This window comes from Triplophysa dalaica, chromosome 8 (assembly GCF_015846415.1).
Source record: "Triplophysa dalaica isolate WHDGS20190420 chromosome 8, ASM1584641v1, whole genome shotgun sequence".
Lineage (NCBI taxonomy): Eukaryota > Metazoa > Chordata > Actinopteri > Cypriniformes > Nemacheilidae > Triplophysa > Triplophysa dalaica.
Window position 1 is genome coordinate 3452046 of NC_079549.1, and position 24917 is coordinate 3476962.

At 39.6% G+C, this 24917-nt stretch overlaps 1 protein-coding gene across 4 annotated transcripts in view; it reads right to left on the reverse strand.

The window, feature by feature from the left end:
• Positions 1-2906: 2906 nt before the first annotated feature.
• The window catches only part of raph1a (Ras association (RalGDS/AF-6) and pleckstrin homology domains 1a), a 59844-nt gene continuing 37833 nt past the window's right edge, over positions 2907-24917 (reverse strand). For all 4 annotated transcript variants that reach the window (XM_056754985.1, XM_056754982.1, XM_056754984.1 and 1 more), the window contains 10 exons: positions 22230-22307; positions 18712-18871; positions 12992-13113; positions 12315-12380; positions 12035-12178; positions 10563-10673; positions 8139-8237; positions 7931-8051; positions 7651-7790; positions 2907-6435 (listed from right to left, as the gene is read on the reverse strand). In XM_056754985.1, the coding sequence (XP_056610963.1) occupies positions 4294-6435; positions 7651-7790; positions 7931-8051; positions 8139-8237; positions 10563-10673; positions 12035-12178; positions 12315-12380; positions 12992-13113; positions 18712-18871; positions 22230-22307 (3183 nt within the window). In that variant the 3' untranslated portion in view covers positions 2907-4293. The remainder of the gene's footprint in view (positions 6436-7650; positions 7791-7930; positions 8052-8138; positions 8238-10562; positions 10674-12034; positions 12179-12314; positions 12381-12991; positions 13114-18711; positions 18872-22229; positions 22308-24917) is intronic.

A 24917-nucleotide genomic window follows, 5' to 3' on the forward strand; every position in this document is an offset into this window, starting at 1 on the left:
TTGATTGGTAAATAAGCTCAAAATTATTATAGCTGTGAAAGACTCACAGACATATTAAGACAATATTGACCCCCGGAATTGTATGGATTAGTTTAAGGGTAAATATATGAACTTTTCAAAGGCATAACGCAACTAGGAAATTATGCTGCCTTCATTTGCCATCAGCATATTTAAATGCATGTTTACAAGTTTGATATGAATAACACTCACGTTATATATAATAATAAATATCCATTTGATGCACACTGTATGATTTGTACACAGAAGTGGGAATACATTTACAATAGCACATAAAGGCAGCATTATGTAATAATAACAGAGATTGTGTTTAGCTCAATAAGGGAACTCTTACACATGTAGGATAACAAAAGGGTGAACACATTTATGGGGTAATCTTCATATTTTGGGTAAACTACTATACCTTCCCCTATACTCACAGGGAAACAAGAGAAAACTATCCGCTGCAATAATAATGGCAAAATGTGATGTTCAGAAGGGCTATTGAAAGTACATTATTGCCAATACAATAACATTTCTGTTTTTAAATGATTTTTGTAAGGGGGTAAATGGTTAGGGGTCAATCGAAGCCCATTAACACGATCTTCTTGTATGAACAACAGACATACTGATAAATCTATGTGAGGGTGCTGTTGTGGATGTTTTCTCCTTTCTAGAACTAAACATCTTTACACGTTTGCATCTGATTACACTTCTCTGCACTGAAGCTTTGAGCTTCATCCACCCACGAATGCATGTTCAGTGTAAACGTTTCTTCTTCAGATGGTGTGTAACAGTGCACTTACAGGGTTTGGGATGCACGCCCATGTTCTTTTTCAGACTTACATAACTTGGCAGAGAACAAGGGTCCAGATGGTTTGAGACGTGCATAAGATTGCTGGAGGTTTGCACACTCAGCTGCCCACAGGCTGTTATCGTTACAGAGCGAGATGAAGAGCACTTATTCTACAGTCATACACAGTGCAAGACATTCTTCTTAAAAAAACAATAAAACACTCTGTAAAGTATTTATGCAACATACAGGTTTCACACATTTACACATTATATTCCTTAACATTCAATTTCTTAGAAAGAAGAGGGAAGACCAGGGCTATTCATTTATGATCCGGGCAATATACACATTTTCAAGTAAAACGTTTTACCCTCCGGTCATTCAATAGCTGTATGATTTTGTGTCCTTGCAGTGGATGTCATGGGGTCAATGTCAGTTTGCCAACCAATGGTCTTCCAAATATCTTTTGTGTTCTGCAGAAGAAGGTCAAACATGTTTGTAATGACATGAGACAATCATGAAACTGTTTTTGGGTGAACAACACTTCAACAAATCTGCAATGTGTTAGGCAAAATCTACATTTTTAAGTATAAGCTTCAAGTGAGGCTATTCTACACAGATTACAGTGACTATACTTATGATAAGTATCTCATAATCTACAACATACTCTCTCGTGTTAAATATTAATAACGTGTACAAATTAAGAAATGTCAGACAGTAAGCATGACAAGGATTAGTAAATGATGGCAGAAACTTGCTCTAGAATTAACAAATAATACACAACATATGACCATAATATTCATAATAGATAACGCTCTACAGTAAGGTTGTATTAGTTAACAATAGTGAACGCATTGGCTAACAATACTTTTTTGTAAACTAAAATACTACATATAAAAAAATCTAACATTATACACAATGTGCTTGTCTAGATTGTACTACACCCGCAGTCAGTCTGAGTAGCTGTGTGCGTCTGATTGGACCATACCGCCATCTAGTGGTTCTGTACAGAATGTATCACCGCAAACTGGATTATTTAGTTAAATAACGAATTATTTACGTGCCTTCATTATTTTTCTTTTATAGCAAACGTGTAGAAAGCATGGTCTTAATTTATTGATTACTATTGGTCTTGGCAAAACCATGGTTTTACTACGGTAATCAACTTTTGATAAGTGTGCACTAAATCCGAGTCGATATTTAAGTTTAATATTCGTAACATGCATCCGTTTTTACTGGAAATAAGTCTTAAACATTTTGTTCCTTAAATATCTCAACAACTTTTCTGTTTTATTGTAGACCAGTGACCATCCCCCAGTCCTCCACTGCCACGGTGTCTAACATCCGATTCGTCACTAGGGAGATCACATGACCGGAACTGACCTGAAGCGTGTCAGAGAAACAGGGGGCGCTGCAGGACATGGTCGAGAATACCTGCTGTTGTAGGTGCACATATTTGAGTAATCATTAAAAGAAGTAGTTCTACCAAAATTAAAGCTGTGTCATATAGTCACCCTCGTGTCATTCAAAACTTGTACATGTATGTTTTGTGCATGGAACAGGTATTTTAAGAAATGTCACACAGTTAAGAATGGCCAGGATTAGTACATGATGGCAGAATCTTGCTCTAGAACACAACTTATATGCGTCTCACTTTTTTGTCTCAAGGTGATGGGAATATGTTACAGGCTTGTGTCGGCTGATCATCTTGTTGGATCAGTTAATGCTGATCATTGGGGTCCAATGATCCCCAGACATTTAGCAGCTCCTGATTGATGCGACTCATAAGATTAAAGCAAACACACAACCTTCATGTGATCCCATTCGTATGTAGATAGCACACTACCTTGGGGGTCCCCCTCATATTAAAATGCACTATTTAGCTAAACCACTTTACATTGTCGCATAGCACCACACAAAATGTTTGCACTTTCATCACTGTAATGCAAAAACAAAGTGCACACATTGTGATAGTAATCAAATAATAAATGTATTACAGTGACATTTACAGAAATGAAAGTGGAAACATTTTAAGTGATACTAGGCTACAATGTCACACATAAGTAAAAAGTCAAGGCAACTGCTTCATATACACAACATAAAAAGATGGACAACATTCTGTGTGATTTATACATTTATATTGTTTAAATGTAACAGACATTTACTTTGCCATTTAATTAACTAAAAGGTTCCTGACTTTAAGCAGCAGCATTAGCTCTGTACTCCGGCCTTTAACACGGTTCTGTCTGTCCTTCGTGTTTCTCCGCTCGGTCCCTCAAAACGAAAGGATTTTTAGAGATGCAAAACCAACAGGCAAATGTTTAGTCAAACTACGCATTCAAGTTCGATACACGGACAACAATGACAGTAGGCACACAGTGAATTTTTTGCATTGTAAGTCAAGCAACTTGACATGACACCTTTTGTTGTGTGGCTACGATCCTGGAACCCTAAAAGGTCCGCAACCTTAGGCAACCGTATTATGAAAGCATGCATGCAAGAATAACGTACATTTTTGGCATTGCCCTGACTTGAGGAATAGACGGTCCGGATATGACGCGCTTCGATACAGCGCTGAGCGTACAGCGGTCATTGGAGCATATCAAGAGTGGTGTCAAGACATGGAAATACTCGCTTTCTAATTTGAGTTTCACCAATGCAGAGCTAACGCACATCGATAAAGTCAGGAACTGCAGCTGTATGTACAGATAGATAGCAATGTAACCAACATAAACAGACAGAGCACATCCCATCCCAGACTCTTCCCAGCTACACACAGAGATGCACTCAACTGGTAATGGGCTCATTTCATCTAACATTTGGACATCTTCATGAAAATAAGGGTCCACGGCAACACAACATAACAGATTCATCAATAACAATGGTACTTGTTTTTTTTTTCCTTTCTTTGACACTTTAGTGGAAGGTTCTAAACCGTTTAAATTAAATGTGGAAAATTTGGTAGAATACTTCATTTAGAACGTATGCTAGACACGCGCAACAAGTTTTCCTCCGAGGGTGGATCAACCAGGTCGCTCAGGCAAAACTGGTGCGTGCACTCGAGCATCGATTCAACAACCCTGATTTTCTATTCACGTTAAACGCTTACAGTCAAGGGCTTCAAAACTAAACTTTAAAATAAGAATATATTTCAGGTATTAAATAATTTCATATAAAAAAGGTACAAGGTCCTTCCCGCCCCAGAGTTCCACATATATATTTTAATATACATATAACGTCATCCCCGTTCCTCACAGCAGTGTCCATGCAGTACCTAGAACAAGGACGTCAGTCTATTTTTTCCGTAGGTTTGTATATCTGCTTACACTTAATAGCAAAGCGGCACAAATACGCAGAGAAGCTTATGTTATAGATGGTTTGGATTTTTTATATCGTGGTTATAATCTGGGGTTAAAATGAGTATTATTTGAATGCAGACACAATTCGGCCACTGAAGATAAACGGATAAAAAGGAGAGTCGCATATCCCGGCAAGTGTCCCAACTACCAGTCGCTCGTCAGTTTAGTGTTTTGGTCCCGTTTGGGTGGAGCTGGTGGAGGACCCCGCCGTAACGTTGCATAGCCTGAGATGTTGGCGGCCGCATAGCCACCTTTTTTCTGCTGGCCCAGCAGCAGCTCTGGAGGAGGGGGCGGGAGGGCCATATCGTCCATAGTTGCTACTGGCTCGAACTTGGCCGAAATTCGGGAGGAGGTCAGGGAGCCATGTCGAGTCATGGACTTCCTCTTCAGAGTTCTGTTGAGATCTTCCAGGAAGTTGGGTTGAACGGACAGGTTGGCCTTGGGGGATGTAGGTTGGATCTGTGAATTAAAAGAGGACACGGGCATCTGTTGTGGAGGTGGAGAAAGGGCGAGCGGCTCGGGCGGGCCGCTGCTGCGGCGATGCATAGTCGGAGCCAGAGTTTTCTTCAACGAACTCTGTTTCCATGAGGATGTGCTGGAGGACAGTTGAGGTTGGGGATTGACCACTGCCACTTTGGGAGCTCCGGCGTGCAGTTCCGATGGGAGCGGTGGAGGAGGCAGGAGCTCCGAATCTGGAGGAGGAGGGGGAAATTCACACTCCGGTGGAGGAGAGGGAAAGTCTAAGCCGGACTGGCGATACTGACTTGGTTTCCCCTGAAGAGCCAAAGGCAGATTAGCCAGGTTGATCTTGCCAGGTTTTGGTGGTGTGCGCTGAACTGCCGAGTCCTTGGAAGGTGATCCTGTTGTAGAGGATGGGGTTGAGAAAGAGTTGGATGGGGCTTGACTAGTTTGGGCGAACATGCTCACCAGATCCTCCACTTTCTTGGACTCCTGGCACTCTAGGCCCTTCACGCTAGAGTTACGCTGTGGGGTTGGAGGGGGCTTCTTGCTTCCTGAACCGGTAGAGGAATTTGATGACGTCGATGGGGATTTCTTGATTGGTGACCCTATCTTGCCGGAAGCTGGTGGAGCTGGAGGTGGGCTGGGAGGAGGGGGTGGAGGAAAATCAAGGCTGCTTTCTGGTGGAGGTGGTGGGAATTCTGGTGACTGGGCTTGAGCCTGCCCACCTGGCTGCCATTTGGGTTTGCCTTTTACCACGGGAAGAGAAGGACCTTTGGATCCATCAAGGGAGTCTGGAAACTGGTTTACAATCTGCTTTACAATTGACTGGGTTGGAGAGATGGGGGCAGATACAGGTGGAGTTTTTGAAGAAAGGCTGTATTGTTTGGGAAGGGTTGGTGGAGGTTGATTGGGACTGTGGCCACTGGAGAGGCTCTGCTGTTTCTTTATGGTTGCTGAGGGGGTCGGAGAAAGAGGTGGTGGAAAAGGAGATACAGGAGAAAGGCCCTGTCCAGGTTTTGGAGCGGTTTGCGGTGGAAACACAATAGAAAAAGTTTTGGGAGGCGCAGGTGGAGGACCTGCTGATGTCTGAGGAAGAAAACACACCGGGGGCTGTGCAGGGAGTGGAGGAGGTGGTGGCGGTGGAGGATGCTCTTCATCTTGGTGATCAGGTGAAAAGTCATAGGTCATATTCGGGAACTTCTGAGCCAGGAACTGTTGGAGTCCATTGGTACTGAGGGGAGAGGGGAATTTTAACTGTTCCGGTGGTGGTGGTGGAGGCAGGAAGCCATTACTGTGTAGATGAGATGGGGGTGGCGGCTGGTCCTCTTCTGATGGTGGAAGAGGAACATAATGGGGGCTTACTGGGCCATGCTTTAACACAGCCATTGCTGACCCTGGAACTGGCATCTCTGGAGGAGGGGGTGGTGGTGGTGGTGGCGGCGGAGCACTGCCTGCTTCTCCAATGTTATTCACAACAGGCTTGAGACACTGTGGGGGTGGTGTAGGGGGCTGGAACTGTTGCTGCTGCTGTGCGGCCAGTAAGGGGGTCTGTTTATAGTGATTTGGAGCCTGGGAAATGTTTTGAAGCCTAGCGATGGTACTGAATTTAGTGAACAGAACCGGAGTCGAGTGGTGGGTGGGGTTGGGGAGTGGAGGAGGTGGTGGTGGAGGCGGTGGAGGAGACGGAGGCGAGGGAGAGGACACTGGTGATACACCGGTGTAGCTGTTACGAGACGTGGACTGCGGCATCTGGGGCGGTTGGGGAAGCTGGAGAGGGTACGAGGCTCTAGCAGGCTGTGTTCCTGGGGAAGACTCCATTCTCATCTGTGGAAATGAACACAAATGAATGAATTACAGTAAGAATTTGAATAAGAAAGAGAAGTTCACAAGTGTGTACTATGCAACACTACCTTAGTGCACACATTTATGTGTCCTTTTTGCATTTTCTAAAAGATGAGTGTTAGTTGAATGCAAAAGGATATTCAAGACAGTGAAATAAGAGTCAAATGAAGTGTTATTATGACATAAGTCTTCCAGGAACTGTTAGTATAACTTGAGATTTGCTCTTTCTAACAATGAGACAAAATCCAACACACCAAAATCCCCAGTCATGAAAACATTTGAATTCTGTGTGTTTACTCTATTGTAAAACTTTTTGCAATACGTACTTAACTACAACACCAGTGGTGTCACACAAACCATTTCAACAATCCAAACCAACAGTGTCCCACACCACTCCAGAGTTACCCAGCATTCACAAAAAAAACATGAGATACGCCGCTACACACATGACGTATCAGGGGTTAGTTATTTTGAGTACCACGTGTGAGGATAGTATAAAATATAAAGGGCTAGGGTGTGACGCTTTCCACACTCCTAACCACAATCCCCACCAGTACACAAGGCCGTAGCCTTTCCAGACTCGACTTTGACATCCTGGGTAGACAAACAAAGAGGGGACTAATTAACAAAAATATAAAGGTGGGGACACTGCAACATGCTTTAAATGTCCCACATCAACAGGATGGGTCACGACTCGGACAGAATTTGCCTTCCAAGATTGGCCAAAAATACACAAAAAAGCATTAGATAATTTGGGACAAACTATTTAACAAGAGCCTCTTGGAGTAAGTCGATGTATTTTGATTTGCAAAAGTCTGACAGAGCACGTTAACTACAAACTCCAACTAAATCACTTTTAATTGAAAGTGTGCGGTGTATGATGACTTTTTTAAACTGCTTTCACCTCTTCTTACTTGGTACAGTAAAATCATTAACAAAATGAATATGAACACTGTTTTGGACAGGTCAATACAAAAAACGATCGTTTTGTAAAAGCAGTAAGTCACTATTTTTACTATTATTGTTATTATATTCGTTATTATTATATAACAAACACAGATGTTTCAGAATGGATAAAGACACAGAAGTTATAACAGAGAAACAGTTGAGGGGTCACGAAAGGACATCACGATGAAGAAAAAGAGGTGGAATGTGAAGCACAGCACAAGAAGAGAAATAAAGTTCATCAACGGTCACCTTGGCATCTTCTGTCTGATTGCCTCTCTTCCAGGCCTCAGAAAAGATGGAGCTGACTACACTCTGAGAGCGGATATGAGCAGAAGACAAGGTCTCTGACACGCCGCTGTCTGATTGGCTGGAGTGGTTAGATTGAGATTCTGTAGACATAAGACACGCACTGGATCAAAGACTGAACGAAGACGTGATCCACATGATCATAAAGAGAACTGCTCTTTAAATCTTTGTCCGAAAATATACATGATAAAAACTTTGATGTGAGCGTTGATGGTTGAATCACCTGGTAGACTGGAGGAACTGGAACCAGACTTCATACTGGAGCTGGAAAGGGAAGACCAGTCATGAGCAGCCTCTGTGCGTCTCATAGCCTCCTGATAGTTCACATACAGCTGCTTTCCATACTGCGTGAAAACAAAACAGATTCAGTTACTCTTTTTAAAGCGTGTAGCAATACACAAATGGTGATGTCACGGTCAGGAGGATGTTACCTTAGCGATGCGTATCCCATTGATCCACTGATGTAGTGTTCTGACATCTTCACAGCAGAGGTACTTGATGTACTGTGATTTCTTCTGAATCTGAGGGTGCTACAGGGGGAAAAACAGATATGGGATATCATTTCATTGATCAGATTGATAATGCATTTCATTGATGCTGTAATTCACAAAGATTTCACTACCTGGAACTACACATTTCACAATTTCCCTTTTTAATATACTAACCACATTTGGTGGTTCAAATACCCATTTGAGGTCTAAGTTTTATATTATATATTTATATTTATATTTAGTCATTTGGCAGACGCTTTTATCCAAAGCGACTTACAATGCACTTATTACAGGGACAATCCCCCTGGAGCAACATGGAGTAAAGTGTCTTGCTCAAGGACACACTGGTGGTGGCTGCTGGGATCGAACCAGCAACCTTTAGATTTACCAGTTCAGTGGTTTAACCAACTAGACCACCATCTCCACATTTTAAAAGCATTTGTTTTATTTTTGTTCATAGTCAGGCAAGTGCCATTTACTTCCATAACGGTCCATATTCCTTATAAATGGGTACATAAAAAATCATGTTTTTTATTTATTTATATACTATAAAGAGGCATCCCTTCTCCACTTGTTGGGTATTATTGCTCCTGGATTGTGGATTTTAATTCACATAAAAAAAATACATGTGCAATTTTGTCACATCCAAAACGCACGTTAATCCCCCTTTTTTAAAGAGTACATAGCATGAGATCATGAAAATGACATTTCATGCAGTCTGTTCTGTTGCCGTGTTTGAAAGTAAGCTGTCTGCCAAGCTGTAAGTCCGAAGGTGAATAAATAAAGTTATTAGCTTGTAAAAATGGGAGTCGACTCTGAATCACACAAATGAGACGTGGAATAATATAGCCGCATATCTACACCACAATACATAGTCCCCGCCTACATTTTGCTGAGACTGCCGCGAAAACGTATCTCTCCTCCCCCAAACACTGTCGCTCATTGGTGATGCCTGTGTATCATGTCTAGAACCTGTGTTCTACGGTGAGACACAAAGCCGGTCTTATTTCAACTACCAAAGGAAGAACATCAAAGGGAAAATGGTTACAATTCATTTATCCAACGACACCAGAGGAGTATAACCCCAGGGTGTACTGTGCGCACATTGGATTCAGGGTATGTGAAACGACGATCCTTGAAAGAGGGGGAATACAAACTCTATTTGGACATGTATATATATATTTGGGTTTCATATATATAATTTTTCATAGCGTCGACTTTCTGAAATGCTCTATGTACCATGACAACGCACAGTTAAGACGAAATAATAGTATTACTAACGTATTAACAGTATTTTAAGGAAAAATTATATTTTATTTAATTGATGAGCAAAAGCACAAGATGCATGTTGTCACACTGGGAGATTTTATGACAAGAGTTGTCACTTGACATCCTGCTCCAGTCGTGGTGGAGTTTGTTGTGCATTAGCGTCTTCTTCCTCGTCAGACTCGGGCTCAAATTGGTTTGGTAAAATCGCCGCCATCTTTAGCTACACATATAATATACATGACATCCAACCACATGTAAACCGTAATCCTGTAATGCTGGTAGTGGGGTTCCATTTGCGACAAATGATGAACGCGTTTGACCAATCACAACAGACTACACCATTTTACCAATCACATGACACAAGGTTAGCGGGTAGGCGGGGCCTAGACGGATGAATCGCGGAATGAATCATTTGAGAGTCAGTCAAGAAGTAAGGTACAAAGAACTGCCTATTATTACAACATTATAGTGTTTTTACACATTGTATGTACATAAACTTGTCGTTGGACACTCCATAAACCAAAGTTGGACCTAAAAAAACATATAATAGGTTCTCTTTAAAACAGAAAAATATGTTATTTTTATCATTAAAATATGGTTCAGTATATTGGTAGAAAATAAATTCTGAGCATTTAGGTGTCACATCCATTACGCGAAAGTCACATCCATTATGCTGGAATTGTCCAAATCAAGAAAAGTTTAATGGATTAGCAAGGCTTTAATAGGTTGAAAAACGCAGATAATCTCGCGAACTAATATTTCGGTCTTATTTCGGAACTTAAACTACAGAAAGGCAGTCTGGCTTTTACACTCCCCATAGCTTCAAACGTCCTTTGGCAAAAATCCTTCATTGCTGTCTGCGTTAACCATAAAGAGAAATAAAAGTCTGAAAGAGTCACGCAGCTTATGATAAACACTAGAGATACTCCAACTAAATGCATTTCTAAGCTAAAAAAATGCCCAACTTTAACAAAAAAACGATAAACACAAACAATACATTTGTTTAAATGATATAAATGTAATGGTATTGACAAAATACTTGTATTTCATGAAAATAAGCTGTGTGAAGAATATAAAAGAGGATCGCTGTCTCACCTTCAGGACCATACAGTAGTCAGTTGGAGCTTTGTATTTGCTGCGGTAGTCCTGACCCAAGTACACGTTAACATGTTCCAGCTGCAGGAAACACACCAGGTCCCTGGAGGCCTACAAATGACATTGGATGAGAAAAAGAAACCGACTAAATTCTTCAACACAGCAAACAAGGAAAACCTATTGCACTTTAAGTCAGACCATGATTTTTGTGAGACATATTTTGATTGACCTACATATTATTTTTCACTAGGGGGAGCACTACAGTTGTGGATACGCTTTATATATATCAACATACAATTCTTAATTCTTCAAAATAATACCGGGTTTAACACTGTTCATACTTCACATTGATTTCATTTCACACCGTGCGTTTGTCAAACATACTTATTTGCATATATATAAAGTAAATAACATTCATATTTTTTCATATCAATAACTGCATGTCACAATTCCATGCTGGATGTATTTTTTACCTCTTTACCTTTTTACCTCTTTTACCAAATGTTCACCATTTGCACAGCATTACATTGCTCTAGACGGTTTCACAACCCAGGGTTAAGTGCAGTTCTAACCCTCCGTCAAAATTACAGGTGTGTTGCTTAACCCGGGGCTAAGAGCAAAGATAACCCAGATACAACCCAATGAATTTAGTTCAGAGTGGGAATGTTTCTGCTGACATATTTCCAGGATAAATTGCAGTATGACTTAAAGGTACAGTGTATAAAATTTAGCGCCATCTAGCTGTGACCTACCCCTCCCTTCCCTACGCTGGCTGACACAGGACTAAGATTTCGTTGTGTTTTCGTTTCTTTGGCAAAGGAGATTTAGTATTTAGAAAATGTAGAGAGGTTTGTCCATTTAGGGCTACTGTAGAAATCTGTATGTATATTCTGAACATGATTTCATCTAGATTCAGACCCATCAGATGTGCTATCAGAGTCAAAGGGATAAAACAGGATGAGAGTACGGAAGTAAAGCAGGTGGGCAGAGCCAGAGTGATGGCTTGAGGATGTGCACCAGCTGGTCTTTTATCTATCCCTCTATTGTCTAACTGCGGTCTGTGGATAGTGAGCAGTTCACTGGCTCACGCCTCCTCTGAACTTGACCTCATTAACTGATCTGTAAACAGCCAGTGTGTTTCTGTTTCATCAGTGACAGTGAACCGACGCATGACATCACTAAAAGCACAGGAATGATTTGAAACCGCAGATAAAAAACAACTGTTGAGTTAATACGGCAGTATGAGGAACAAACCACTTGTAGAAAAAAAAAAGAAATGTGTTTAATAAGAACGTTATGATTTTCAGGTACGACATTACCAAGGTACGATGGATGTTATTCATAACGTAATCGCATGTTTTTAGTCTCCATGTTGATTTTAACACCGTGATTAGAGTCATTTAAACAAAAGGAGACGGATTATGACATAAAACATGAACTGCAGAAGAGAAGTAGACGCGCTCAAAACTGACCTTGGCTTTACCCTTTGGCACATAATAAATCCCCGAGGCCCGTAAAAGGAAGTAGCGCTTCTTCCAGGATTTCTTGCCGTCATCTTTGAGCCAGAGCACGCCTTCCATCTCAGGCACGCTGACAGAGCTTCCACAAAAACACTCCTGCACACATAAACTTCTTTATCAGCGACTCGCGGGAGCAAAACAATTCTACCGTGATCTAAATAAGTCACGCAGTTAAAAGCACTCGAAGAGTCTGTGTGCATTTGTACACAAGTGGGTTCACAGTCTGTCTCACCTCTAATAGTGCCTCTTTATTTCTGTCGGCCATCTCACACGTCTCCTTACGCCCCAACAAATAGTTCTGAGGAAACAGACGATTACAGATGATGTTAAAGTGTTGTGTAAGGAACACCACAGACTGATGCAATGGCCGATTTTGTTCAGGTATACTAGAGAATGAAAACGTCTGGTGCTCAATGCAGACAATACTGTAGCTACGGGTTACTCACAGTACTATAGGTTTAACAGACTGTGCAGTATTAAATGTCATTTATTAGAATGTCATTTAATGCTTATACTTGGTATAAAAACATTTTAATAAACATTTGTGTCCTTCATATTTGTATTGTGTACCAGCCGCTTTATAAAAGCAGTAAGGCACTCAAGGTCATGCGATATTACAATTATATTTGATTTAAAAAAACGAGAGGCCAGAGGCACGAACAGAGATTCAGTCTGGCCAGTGAACACGCTTTAATCTGCATCTGCTAAAATCAATTATTCATTTCACTTCTGAATTTACATGACACTGACCTACATCCCGCACACATCCCAATAACATCCCATCATCCATACTTCAACTCATAGTTCGGTGGCATTTCTGAAACTCATTCTAATACTGAGTTTTCAAATACTATATGATAACAACTCCGTTCCACAAATGCAGACTGCATTAATAAGCATGTGTGTTACCTGAGGGTTCTTGAAAAGCGCGTATTTCTCAATGCGTTCTATGAACATCAATCTGTTGGTGCTGTCCCTGGTCCAGTTCAGCAGGTTCTCCACCAGGTTCTCGTGATCCTCGAAGATTCTCTCTGGAGAAACAAGGAAGAGGACAACATGAGATTTGCACTGATTTACAAACTAAGGTTATATAAACAATGCTTGGAGACTAAATACATGTAAATATATGATCAGAGTAAGGCAAATTACTCTCAAAAAGTAATTACTAATTGCATATTCAAAAGTGTATTTAGCTTACAAATGTACAAAATTACTCTGTCGAAAAAGTATTTAATTATTCATTACTAATTACTTTCTATATCCTACATCAAACTTGATTAGTGAAGTGATTCAATGATAGACATGAAACTGCTCTGTTAAATTATTCAATTAAATAATATAAACCTACATAAAGTAGTATTATGAACTGACCTAAGTATTAACATTGTGAGAATTAAACATTAAAGCACAGATTTTAAAGTTAGAGAATTTTGATGCCAATTTCACTATTGCACACACATATATTACACACAGTATTTAATTACATCTGAAGTAACTACTTAAATTACAAAAAATAAAAGTAATCCCTTACTTTACTTTTCCAAGGGACAAGTAATTACTAAAGCAATGAGCCCCGCAAAGCAGTGGGTTACGGTGCATTTTATAACAGCTAAGGGCGTGGTGGCATGACGCAAAGCTTATAGCAAATAGGGGTGTAACAGTACGTGTGTATTCATACCAAACAGTCACGGGCAACATTTCAAATATAGTCATCATTCCTATGCCCTTCTCCTTTGAAGGGCAGAGCCCTTGGAGTTTAGACTTTGGAGTGAACAGGGCATTTACGTGCCATTATGTAGACATTTAGAATGCACATGGCAAAGGAAGCAACGTAATTTCCTCCTCATCTTCAGCTGGCATTGTGTCCGTCAGCAGATGTGGCTGTTTTAACTTAAAGTAACACACTGGGTTTCTGCCAATCTCATATTAATCTTGAGTACCTATAGAGTAGTATTGTTTACTTCGTATCTTCGAAAAGTATTTAGTTTGATCACATTTATAAAAGATGGATACAGCTTTACGATTGTTTCAAAAACATGCGGTGGCCATTGTCAACAAACACAGACATCAGTTTCACTCACAGCATTCGGTTCATGTCCGAAATCTTTTGGCGCAGGGACGGTTCCATATATCAGTTTCAAATGATCTCCAAATCCAGCATTATATCCACCGTTTATATAACATTCATCACCCAAATGCAGTGAACGAACAAACACCTGAACTTCGTGAACGTATGCTCTCTCTCTCTCCTGCACACAAGTGAAAGTGACGTCTGCGCATGCTCCTTCTCCTTCTCTCCTCTAGCCGTGCCGTGTGTCGTGTTCTTGGGAGTATTGTCCAATAAGGGACTAAGAAAAGTTGTAATGAAACATTTTTATATGTTTGAAAAAACCTTTCCGACACCTGTACGATCGCTGGGGGAGTGTATCCGGCAAAGAAATACTACGTAATACACCCAATACGTTTTTTGACAAGTTGACCATGTTAAGCATGAGAAGACAGCAGGTTTAACATTGTAAAGAATTCAGAATGCATAAAACACCGTTGCAGGGGCGCTTTAAGCATTTGAAAAAAAACATACATATATATATTCTTTTTTTAAATATGATATATAATAAAACAGCAACATCTGCTGACGGACACAATGCCTTGTTGTCACAGGAATATGCCAGCTGGTGATAGTGAGGAAATTACGTCGCTTCCTTTGCCAAGTGCTCTATCCTTGGAAGGGCGTCGGGCATAGAACGATGACTTCATTTGGAATTTTCCCTGTGACAGCTCATGACTGTTCGGTATGAATACACGTAAAATAAATAAAGTAAATAAAGTGATATTTAGGCGATGTAATGCGGTCAGCCGTTATAAATCGGTTTCTTTTATAACAGCTTAGAACTCTGCTCAACCATTCAGAATCAAGGACCAGTACTGACTGTTCTATAAATTACTGTAACTAAGTACTTTGTAACTAGTTACACACAACATTGATTATGATTTTGTGACTTTTATGACTAGGAATTTCTCCTTTTTTTCTTTGTGAAAGTTCACAGAGAAAGAATCCACAGAGGAAAGAGAATTTTCACCTCTCATTTAAAACTCAAACACCGTTCTGAAAGAACAGGTAAACTAAGAATAGATTCAGTGACCTGTGCCGTAATCTCCATGTTCACCAGTACACAAGAGATCTCCGACTCAGTGAAGAAAAGTGACATTTATTCCAATTACTATAAACCCTGCCGGCAGTGTCCTGGTCTTTTAACAGTCTTCACAAATGTTCAGGTCTATCTCACAGATTATGTAACAAACTGAGTGCACTAGATAGGTCACAACCTAAAGCACACTTAATTTGAAAGTGAAACATTTAAACAGTTTCTTAAACAAACAAAAAATGCCCTAAGCAGCACTGAAGGGTTAAAGGTTAAGTATGCTATACATTAGTTACACTAACTAAATGGATTATAATACAGAGAGTGACCAACAATCAAAATACAGTCTTTTGCCTGACCAATACCAAATAAGAGTGTGCTGTAAACTGTTTGGATTTCTGTTTGATGACAGCTCCACATATTAAGATGCGGCTTCCATTAAGTGCTTAAAACAAATGAAAATAGTGAAATCCCAAATCGGACAGATTACAGAAGTCAATCCATTAAGTGATTTAAAGTACTCAAGGAAAAAACTATCCCTAACTCTCTTGATCCTAATACCTGCATTAAGTCCGATTTAGTCACATCCCAACACGGAGTATGTGATCTTTAACCTAGACAAGTTCAACCCCCTAAAAACAAACAACGCGCAGCAGGAACATCATTCAAAAACTAATACAAACATTTTTTCTTGCATAAAAATACACCGAGACAAGCATCTTCACATGTCGACCCATGTGCATAACTTCCTGATTTTAACCAAACAGAGAGACAGATTTTCTCTCCTGAGGAGAGCAAACACACCATGATCAATAACAATAATTCTTGAATTGATGCTCTACAAATTACCTCTGAAAAAGACACGACACTATTACTATTCAAGCTGTGTGTAGTACAACCCATCGGCTTGAAATCCTATTTATCACTGTATCTCATTATCTTTTATCTTCTTTCATCCATTTAATAACCAAAGAGGAGAAATGGAAGCCCTGGAGGTGTAGGTTACAGCCGCACGCATGATCGCGCTGAACCTCCATAAACAGCAGCCCACGCAGCAAGAGAGACAGAGCCATCATGTTCCAAAACACATTTTTACACACTTGTTTAAATATCTAACGCTTTACAGTGTTTCCCCTAGGTTTACAGCTTTGAGGGGGGGGGGGTTTGGTTGGGGAAAATTGACGAGAAATCATTTCCTTTTCATTCTTTATGTGCTATCTATCTATCTATCTATCTATCTATCTATCTATCTATCTATCTATCTATCTATCTATCTAGTCGCATACATTGATTGTCTGGGAGGGTAATGCTTTGTAAAATTAAAAAAATGTTTTAATAATTAAATGTATTTAAATCTTTTTAAAATTGACTTTGGCAAATAACCTTTGTTAAATGTATAGAAGTATTTGTTAATATTAATGGGCCAGAGCTTAAAAAAGTAAAGAACTAAAAAAAGATTTATAAATACTAACAAATATATTGCTCATTCATTGTTCGTTAATGTTAGTTAATACCTTTATATGATAAACTAATTTTAAATGGGCTTTTTTGTGAGACGGTTTAATTTCTATGATGCATTTATTGGAGAATAATCCTGTCAGACGCGGACGCTGTTCTGAACGTCATCATGTGCACTGTTCTGAACGTCATCACGTGACATTCCCATACAACACGGAGCCATCTGCATAGCGTATTAAATATCTCTTGTCTTATTTAATCAGCAGATTTACAATGTCCTGACTAAAAACATTTTAAACACACATATGTAAATAGTAAGCGGCATGTAATTCATTAATATACATTTTAACCGCCATCCGGTGATGAATGGACTTTTGATGCTTGTCAGGGGCAGGATGCGCAACACTTAGACTTGGAGCAGGAGAGCTACTCCGGCTGCTACTCGCAGTGGAGTGAGTTTTGCCATCTTCAGTTCCCTGTGAGCGCTTAAAAAACGCAAATATTTTCATTTGGTTTTCGTCTGATTGAAGCGACATATTTCCCGCCGCGCGCTCTCTGTCCGCTAATGTTTGTTTGTGTGTGAGTGAGCGCGTGTGCGCACTCATTGGGATAATTGTAAACGCGCAAACACAGACAGAAAAGAAATGCCATCGTGGAAATAAGATAAATAATATATTACTTAAGGGTTATTTAGTTTGTTTAATAAAATAACAAATTGTAATCTGGCGCTATAAAGAAAATCAAATCAAATTTACTTGACGTCCAAGAGTGGTGGGGCGAGCCGTTAGGAGGGCGGGGCGCCCCCCTTATATAATGGTAGGGGAAACACTGCTTTATACTTCCACTTTTAAATCCTTGACCGGTAGGTTTCTGTTTTAAGCTAAAAAAGCTAAAAATTATTATGTTAAAGGTACCATGTGTAAAATTTAGCGGCATCTAGTGGTGATGTTGCAAATAGCAACCAACGGCTCACTCTACACCTCCCTTTCGAAGCACTACTGCAACGGACTCAGAACTACGATGTCCTCATGTTTTCGCTTCTTTGCCAAAAGAGATCATGTATTTACAGTTTTCAGTTTGTCTGTTTAGGGCTACAGTAGAAACAACATGGTGAATTCCATGTTAGGGACCCGCGGTGAATGTAGATAGAAATAGCTCAATGTAAGGCAATAAAAACATAACGCTTCATTACGAAGCACTTTATACATCTCTGAAGACATAGTTATGTTTACTGTGTTTTATTTCTGTCAATAGATCCTCACAATAAATTACACACTGGACATTTAATCAATAGTATGTGACTGATATATTCCCGCTTCAATGCTGGGTAAATTACTTTATATTCATGTTAGTATGTAAGAAAGAAGAAAATCTAGCACATGAAATGATGCATTTAAGGCTTTTTCCACACAAACGTTTTAGTTTTAGAATATGGAAGAACAAGAAGCTCGTGGAATTAGTCATACTGTAGCTGCAGTGATGTTTTATCTACCTAGCTTCACCAAACATCACATGATTTTATGGTTTAATCCTATTGGGATTTCAGACATACACTTTGCTAATCTACACTCGCAGCAAATCTTCTACGGCAATCTAATAAATGGAATAGAGCTGCTGTTATGTTTCTATGGAGCGGTGAAAAATGAAACCATGAGCTTTATCATCCAGTCAAATCAAAGCCTTCATCACAAGATTCCTTTAATCCCTTTTTCATTTGTCCTTATTGAATCAAACTTGTGGCCTGTCAATAAGGGAAAAGACTTGCAACTGCAATTTTAGAGACTATTAACTGACCGTAAGATCCATCTTGCAATTTTTTTATTTTTAAGGTTGTTGTGGCAGGAAACATTTGTTTACAGGGTATCCAACTGAGACAATAAACATGTCACTCGTACCTGGATTTGCTTAGTTTATGATACATAATCATAAAAATGATTTTTGAATATTTTTTTGTTCGGCTATGATGTGGATGAATCTAAAATCTAGAGTCTGTAAGAAAGAAAGGTTGGGCTTTGTCTTTTGTCTTACCAATCTGAAGTTCAGAGATGATTTCAACCAGAGACCAGTCCAGGCTATAACCACAGTGGGATTTATCCAGCAGACTGTCCAAAACTTGACGCACCGTCTGTCTCTCATCCACCATCATAGTCTTCGAGCTTTCATCTGATAGGTGCACTCGGATCACCAACTGAGGGGAGACACAGGACACAAGTGTTTGTATGCATTTTTACAAAGATTATATTCTGGGATTTTATTAAGCACCTGGAAATCATGTGACCTAATATCTTATACAAAACTTGATTCGTGTTATTACAGCATGATGAGAATACACTAAAGACCATCCTGTGTGCTTCAATTAATTTATATAAATCTGGTCTTTTGTACAATGTTACTGAAGTTAAATTTGATCTAAAAAAACATAGTTTCCTTGGTTTAATCTTTTTTCAAAACCTAAGAGTTTCATTTAATCTTCAGGTTTAAATTACATTTTGGATCCCATATTTTAATGTGAATGAGTCTTACAGTAGCAATCCTCCATTTAAATACAGAATAGATCCCTGCAACAACAGAAACCTGCAAACAACTGTAAACCAATGGGAATTCTCCGTCTCCCTGACGTTACACCCACTGACCTACATTCTTCCCCATACTGTTGATCAAAGGCCAAAAAAGCAATCCAGTAGACATGGTGCGGGTCTGAATTTCGAGCATCTTTAAAAACGCAGTGAATGAACACCCTCAACAGTATCATTCTAAACCTTCATCTGCCATGTAAAAAATGTTACTGAGGGCAAGTTATACATTGACTCAAAAATGATTCTATAAAAATACACGTTTCTGTAATAATATGCTTTGTTTAGGATGTAATTTCAAAAATATATTTAAAGATTGAAGATATTTTATTATTATATAAAAAATACACAATTTATTAAATGTTATTTGGTCACATAAAATTGATGATTAATGTTTTTTATGTGGCCATAAAGGGTGTTTGATTGTAAAAAAATAAATCTCTTTCTAGCATCATAACGTCAAATTTTAACAGCCCTTGAATTAATTTTAGACCCGCATTTCATTTCATTTGATCTAAATACTTTTGAAAGAAATTAATAATTAAATAAATAAATAAATAAACAATTATAAATAATACGTATATAATATCATACGTTATAGTTAAAATAATAAAATATACATATCCCAACCACATTCCGTATCTCTATCCATGCGTACATCTCTTCACAGATTGAATAATTTAAAAATCATTTGACATTTGGGGAGACCTTTGCCAGACACAAGTGACATTATCTTCCCGTTGATCCAGACGCCCGGTTTAACTCTGGACTCTGGAGCACATTTATCGCCATTTAAGAGCATGGTCTGAAGAGAGTCAGGGGCTGAGTTTGTGCTTCGTGGCCTGACCCAGAAAACCTTCCATCAGGGCTGCTGACCCACACACAGAAAACAGACAAGTCACATGTGCTCGCACCTAATCCTCTCAGTGTAAGTTGTCTTGATGCTCCTATACTGACTGTTTATATCAACACGGCTATGTTTATCGACCCAGATAACAGCACAGAAATGGAGGAAGACTTCAGTTTTAAGTTTTAGGATTTGGAGCAGGGCTGAGTCTAGGGGGTCACTGCCACCAGATTTTTCTTGGGCCCCTCTAAAAATATCCAGCTTTTTAAATTTTTCCTGTTTTGAACCTTCAATTAAACAATGTTTTTGCAGAAACAATTTAAGTGCAGAAAAATTTACAAATTATGCATGCAATGAAATAGGATTATATATATACCCAACCAAAATATATGATTGCCCCTCCAGTCAAAACATCCTAACATATGTGTTTTCGCGTTCGGTGCTCGTTTGTACGGGGTCTCTGAATTGTTAAAAATTGCTTGCTGCGGATGCAAAAAATGCAGAAAATCGAACCCAGTCCGAATGTTTTTATGACGGACGAAATTTTATTTTCTTATGTGCGGAAATTTTGTACGCAAATTTTGGACTCAATGTGCTTGAAACTTTCACTTTGCAGTTAACCTGCGGATCACATCCTTAAAGAATCTGTGAGGGGCGATCCGCACGGAACACAGATAAACTCCTTTACACCACTAATATTTGTAACATAATATTTTTGCATAATAATTTGGTTATTTCAAAAGTGCTGCAGAATCGATCGAAGGCAAGCGTCAGGCTCTCATGACGGTGTATTGCCGTATTGATATTTTGCCTAGAATTTGCAGAAATGATCTCTTGGCATTTTATCATGCCACTTCTTGGGGTTTCACCCGAACACCTTGTCTACACCGAACGCGATGCAACACGACAAAAGACATTAGAACCGCATTAGAACCTATTATAATTTTTAATTATGTCCACACTGGAACCATGTTGTCATGTCATGTCGTGCCTGTCGCTTCTGGTGTAGACACAGTGTTAGATCTTTTTTTAACAATATTAAAGGAGTTCCCATCAATCCTGAGCTCTTATTGGCTGCTATTTTCTTTACTCATCCATTTTTATAAAAAAATACATGCGTCTATAATCAAAAGTTTATATTTGCACATTATATTTTTGTCTATGAAACTAATTTCAAACAATTAAGCATAAACCTAGCGCTTTTTAACAGGGTCATATTACTTGGCTAAAACGAATATTATTGTTTGTTTAAGATGTAATGCAATGTGTATACACAATTTGAGGTAAAAACTATGTATTTGAGGCTATCTGAAACGCGTGGATTTTTTACTAAGCTCATCGCTCTGAAAAGCGAGGTGTGCAATAATTTTCCAGAAACCAAAGCGTTAACCAAAGCGTAGTGATTGGTCGAATACTGCAAGCATGTGACGGAAAAGTAACACTTCTTACCATATTTGGAACATCAGGTTACAAAGCAATTGTACTGACATGACATCTTACTTGTGTATAAATTTGGGCAGGCTTAGTCAAATCATGCCACGAACTGACGTAGATTTGTGGGGGTGTGGTTACACAAGGCGTTTCAGGCAGGTCTTCGCTTTTAGATAGAATGCATCTTTTGTTCAGACACTTTAATTTTTCTAATACATGCATGGGCAACTTATAACACACCACAGACACAGAAAAACATGTATCCCATATCACCCCTTTAAGACAATGCCAAACATTTTATACATTTTGACCAGTAGTGTACACATTCACATTCCAACATACTGTAGCCTGAAACATCCACAACTTAAACTATCCTTTAAAAACACAGAAAAACATTGTCAGTTCTCAAGAGAGTCTGATTCAGATGTGTAAATGTGCTGCATTACATCGCCCGCTGTGAACCGAGCACATGTCCTAACTGACCCACTTCTACACCGCACTACTGCACATGCCCAGAAAAATGACACGCTACGGTACAGCCCAGAAATATAAGCTATACAGCAGTCCGGAGAACTGCAGACAGGCTGAAAAACAGATCTGTCACCAGGGTTATGTTTACATGATCGTGATGCATTCACAACACCTTCATTGTGTCCTGCACAAGGAGAAAAACTGGTCCTTCCGGATCATCTTACCTTTTTAACCTGCGCTTCTTTTATCTTCTCCAAAGCCACTCGGATGTTGTCAGCTTTTAGTTTGGCAGCTTGCTCCTCCTAACACAAACACACAAACACGGTCAGTCAAAATCACAATAACTGCAATGTGGGTATGCCGTCCTCCTACAGCTAAACATTTGGACATTCCATCATTAACGTTACTCTTATTTTACCTGACTTCTCCAGCAAGATGCCATTGTGAGAACTTAATTTTGACCTTGGAGATAAATAAAAGCTTTGGTCCAAAGTGAAGGCTAAGGCTTAGAAATAAGACATCGGCTGTTAAATATAATCTGAACGTTCTCCGCCGGGGTTCTCCTCATTTGCATTTGGCAGCCCTGCCGTGTAGAGATGCTCCTCAACGAATTACAGAAAGCAGCTTTTCAATAGTTACATCTGGAGTTGCCTTTCCCGAGAGAGAGGAAATTCTTTTTACTACAAAAATTCAAACCCAAAATTCTGCAGGTAAAAACAGAAAAACATCCCATGGTAGTAAGTATGAGGCTGGTCCGTGTCTGTGTGTCGAAGCTCTGGCGGTCAATGAGGTGTGAAGACCCATGCTGAGAACGGTTTAATGTTTATCTAAAACGTAAACATCAAGATGATGTCAGCTTCATTCCTCAAGTACGAATGATTGAAAATTCCCTCTGCAGGACCGATGATTCCAGGCGGAAAACACTTCTGCCAAACAGCGTAAAATGGATCTAACACAACCAGAGGAGAGGTGGAGGATGGGCAGAACTAACAACGCTACTACCTCCAGTCTACTAGCTAATCTCTCTCTCTCTCTCTCTCTCTCTCTCTCTCTCTCCTTCTCTCTCTCTCAGACAAAGCAATGTCCCTCCCCTTCTCCTGTCAGACAGATTTCAGTCAAGCCCTCCCCATCTCTGTTTCTGCTTGTATTTGTGTGCAACAGCTTTGGTGTGGTATTGGGAGGGTGCCGAGGCAGCGTGTTTCAACCTCTCCACACAACGTTTCATAAGGTACAAAAAACAAGATTCTTCCTGTTTAACAAAACAAATTTGAGTTACAATCTAAGATGTGTTTTGGTTTGCCCTGTGTGGTTCTGGTGACGGCTAGAGGATGTCAAGCAATCTGTCCATGTTGGCATCTATCTAGCCTCTATCAAATGACCGTGTTCCATCTCAAAATGTAGAGGATTTACATATTTTTTCAATTAAACGGCCTCCAAGCACATTTAATGCCTAAACATAGCATACATCCATACTATATAGTAGGCTAAAATGAGTATGAGTCATGAGTAGTATGTACGGATGCTCTACTCCTTCCACCGAGATTTGTGAGTTTGCATCATGGACACTTCTCTATCCCATGTTGCAACGGGAGCGGAGCAACAAAATGGAAAACTTCAAAGCGGGTGTCCGTTTTTTAAATGCAAGTACAGATGAATGATTTCTTGTGAATAAGCTTGACGCCGAGGTACAGGTTGATGTTAATACATCATAGGTCAAAGAGCATACAGATCACATGACATGAGAATTTAATGCTGCTGTGCTGTCTGACAGATTCTAATGCAGCCTTTAGCCCATGTGTACACCTGACAGGACCGCTGTAGAGTTGCGTTGAACCGCGTACCAAAGCCAGAAGCTGTAAATCTATACTGGACATGTTAAAACAACCACTTTAAATAGCGCATAAATAGTTTAAATGACTTTTTATGGATAAGAGGGTGATTATATAATATATCGCTACACAACGATGACAGAAAAAACGGATGTTGCGTTAATGGTAAAAATTTTGAAAAAATTAATTGCATGCATTAACTTGTGAACGCTGACAGCCCTAATATGTTGTGTAGAGCAGTTTGTCCGTTTAGGGCAACTGTAGAAACAACATGGCAAATTCCACGTAAGGGGACCCGCGGTGTGTGTAGATAGAAAACATGACGCTTCATTATGTATATTATATTGCATTCCTGTTAACAGATTCTGCAAAACTCCACACCGGACCTTTAACAGAGTTAAAGGCTTTGTACACAGGCCTTTACAGTGAACGGCACAAATTTAAAGGCCTAGAAGTACTGACTACTCGCGGATTTCATAAAGACTCTTTCAGCTTTTGAAAGCCCTGATTTTTGATATGGTCTCTCTTTTTGAACCTCACTCTATGTTCAATTTTTTTGACAAAACAGCCATTAATTAACTGATTGATTATAAGGCACAGTGATAAACTGGCGGTGTCAGAATATGGAAAGGGCACATGAGTTATGGAACTTCCCCTGATGACAAAGCAGAGTTACCTTCCTTGGGTCCAAGCTGCATTTAGATTGCCCCCCGCGACTCCAGTCTCGCTAAAATGCCAACACCACAACACAACAACACCCAATGCAAAACATAAGAACTGCTGTTTGGATTAAAACAAAGTACATTGTGGCTTAAATGCTAGCAGGCTTGTAAACTCAATTCCCACAAATGCACACAAGTAACTAAATCTGAGTACTGCTGAATCAGCAACCTCCCCCACAGAAACTCAAAACCTTCCGTCATCTAAGAGCAACTACAGCAGACAGATGTGTACGTTGTTTTTAAACTAAAGCAGTGGACAACGCATCACTTGTAGTGTTAAGCAATCCCAAAAATTAACATCAGGCGCTTGGTTCTGATGAAACTCAATCGCCTCCAGGAATCCATCTGTTGTGCTGACTAT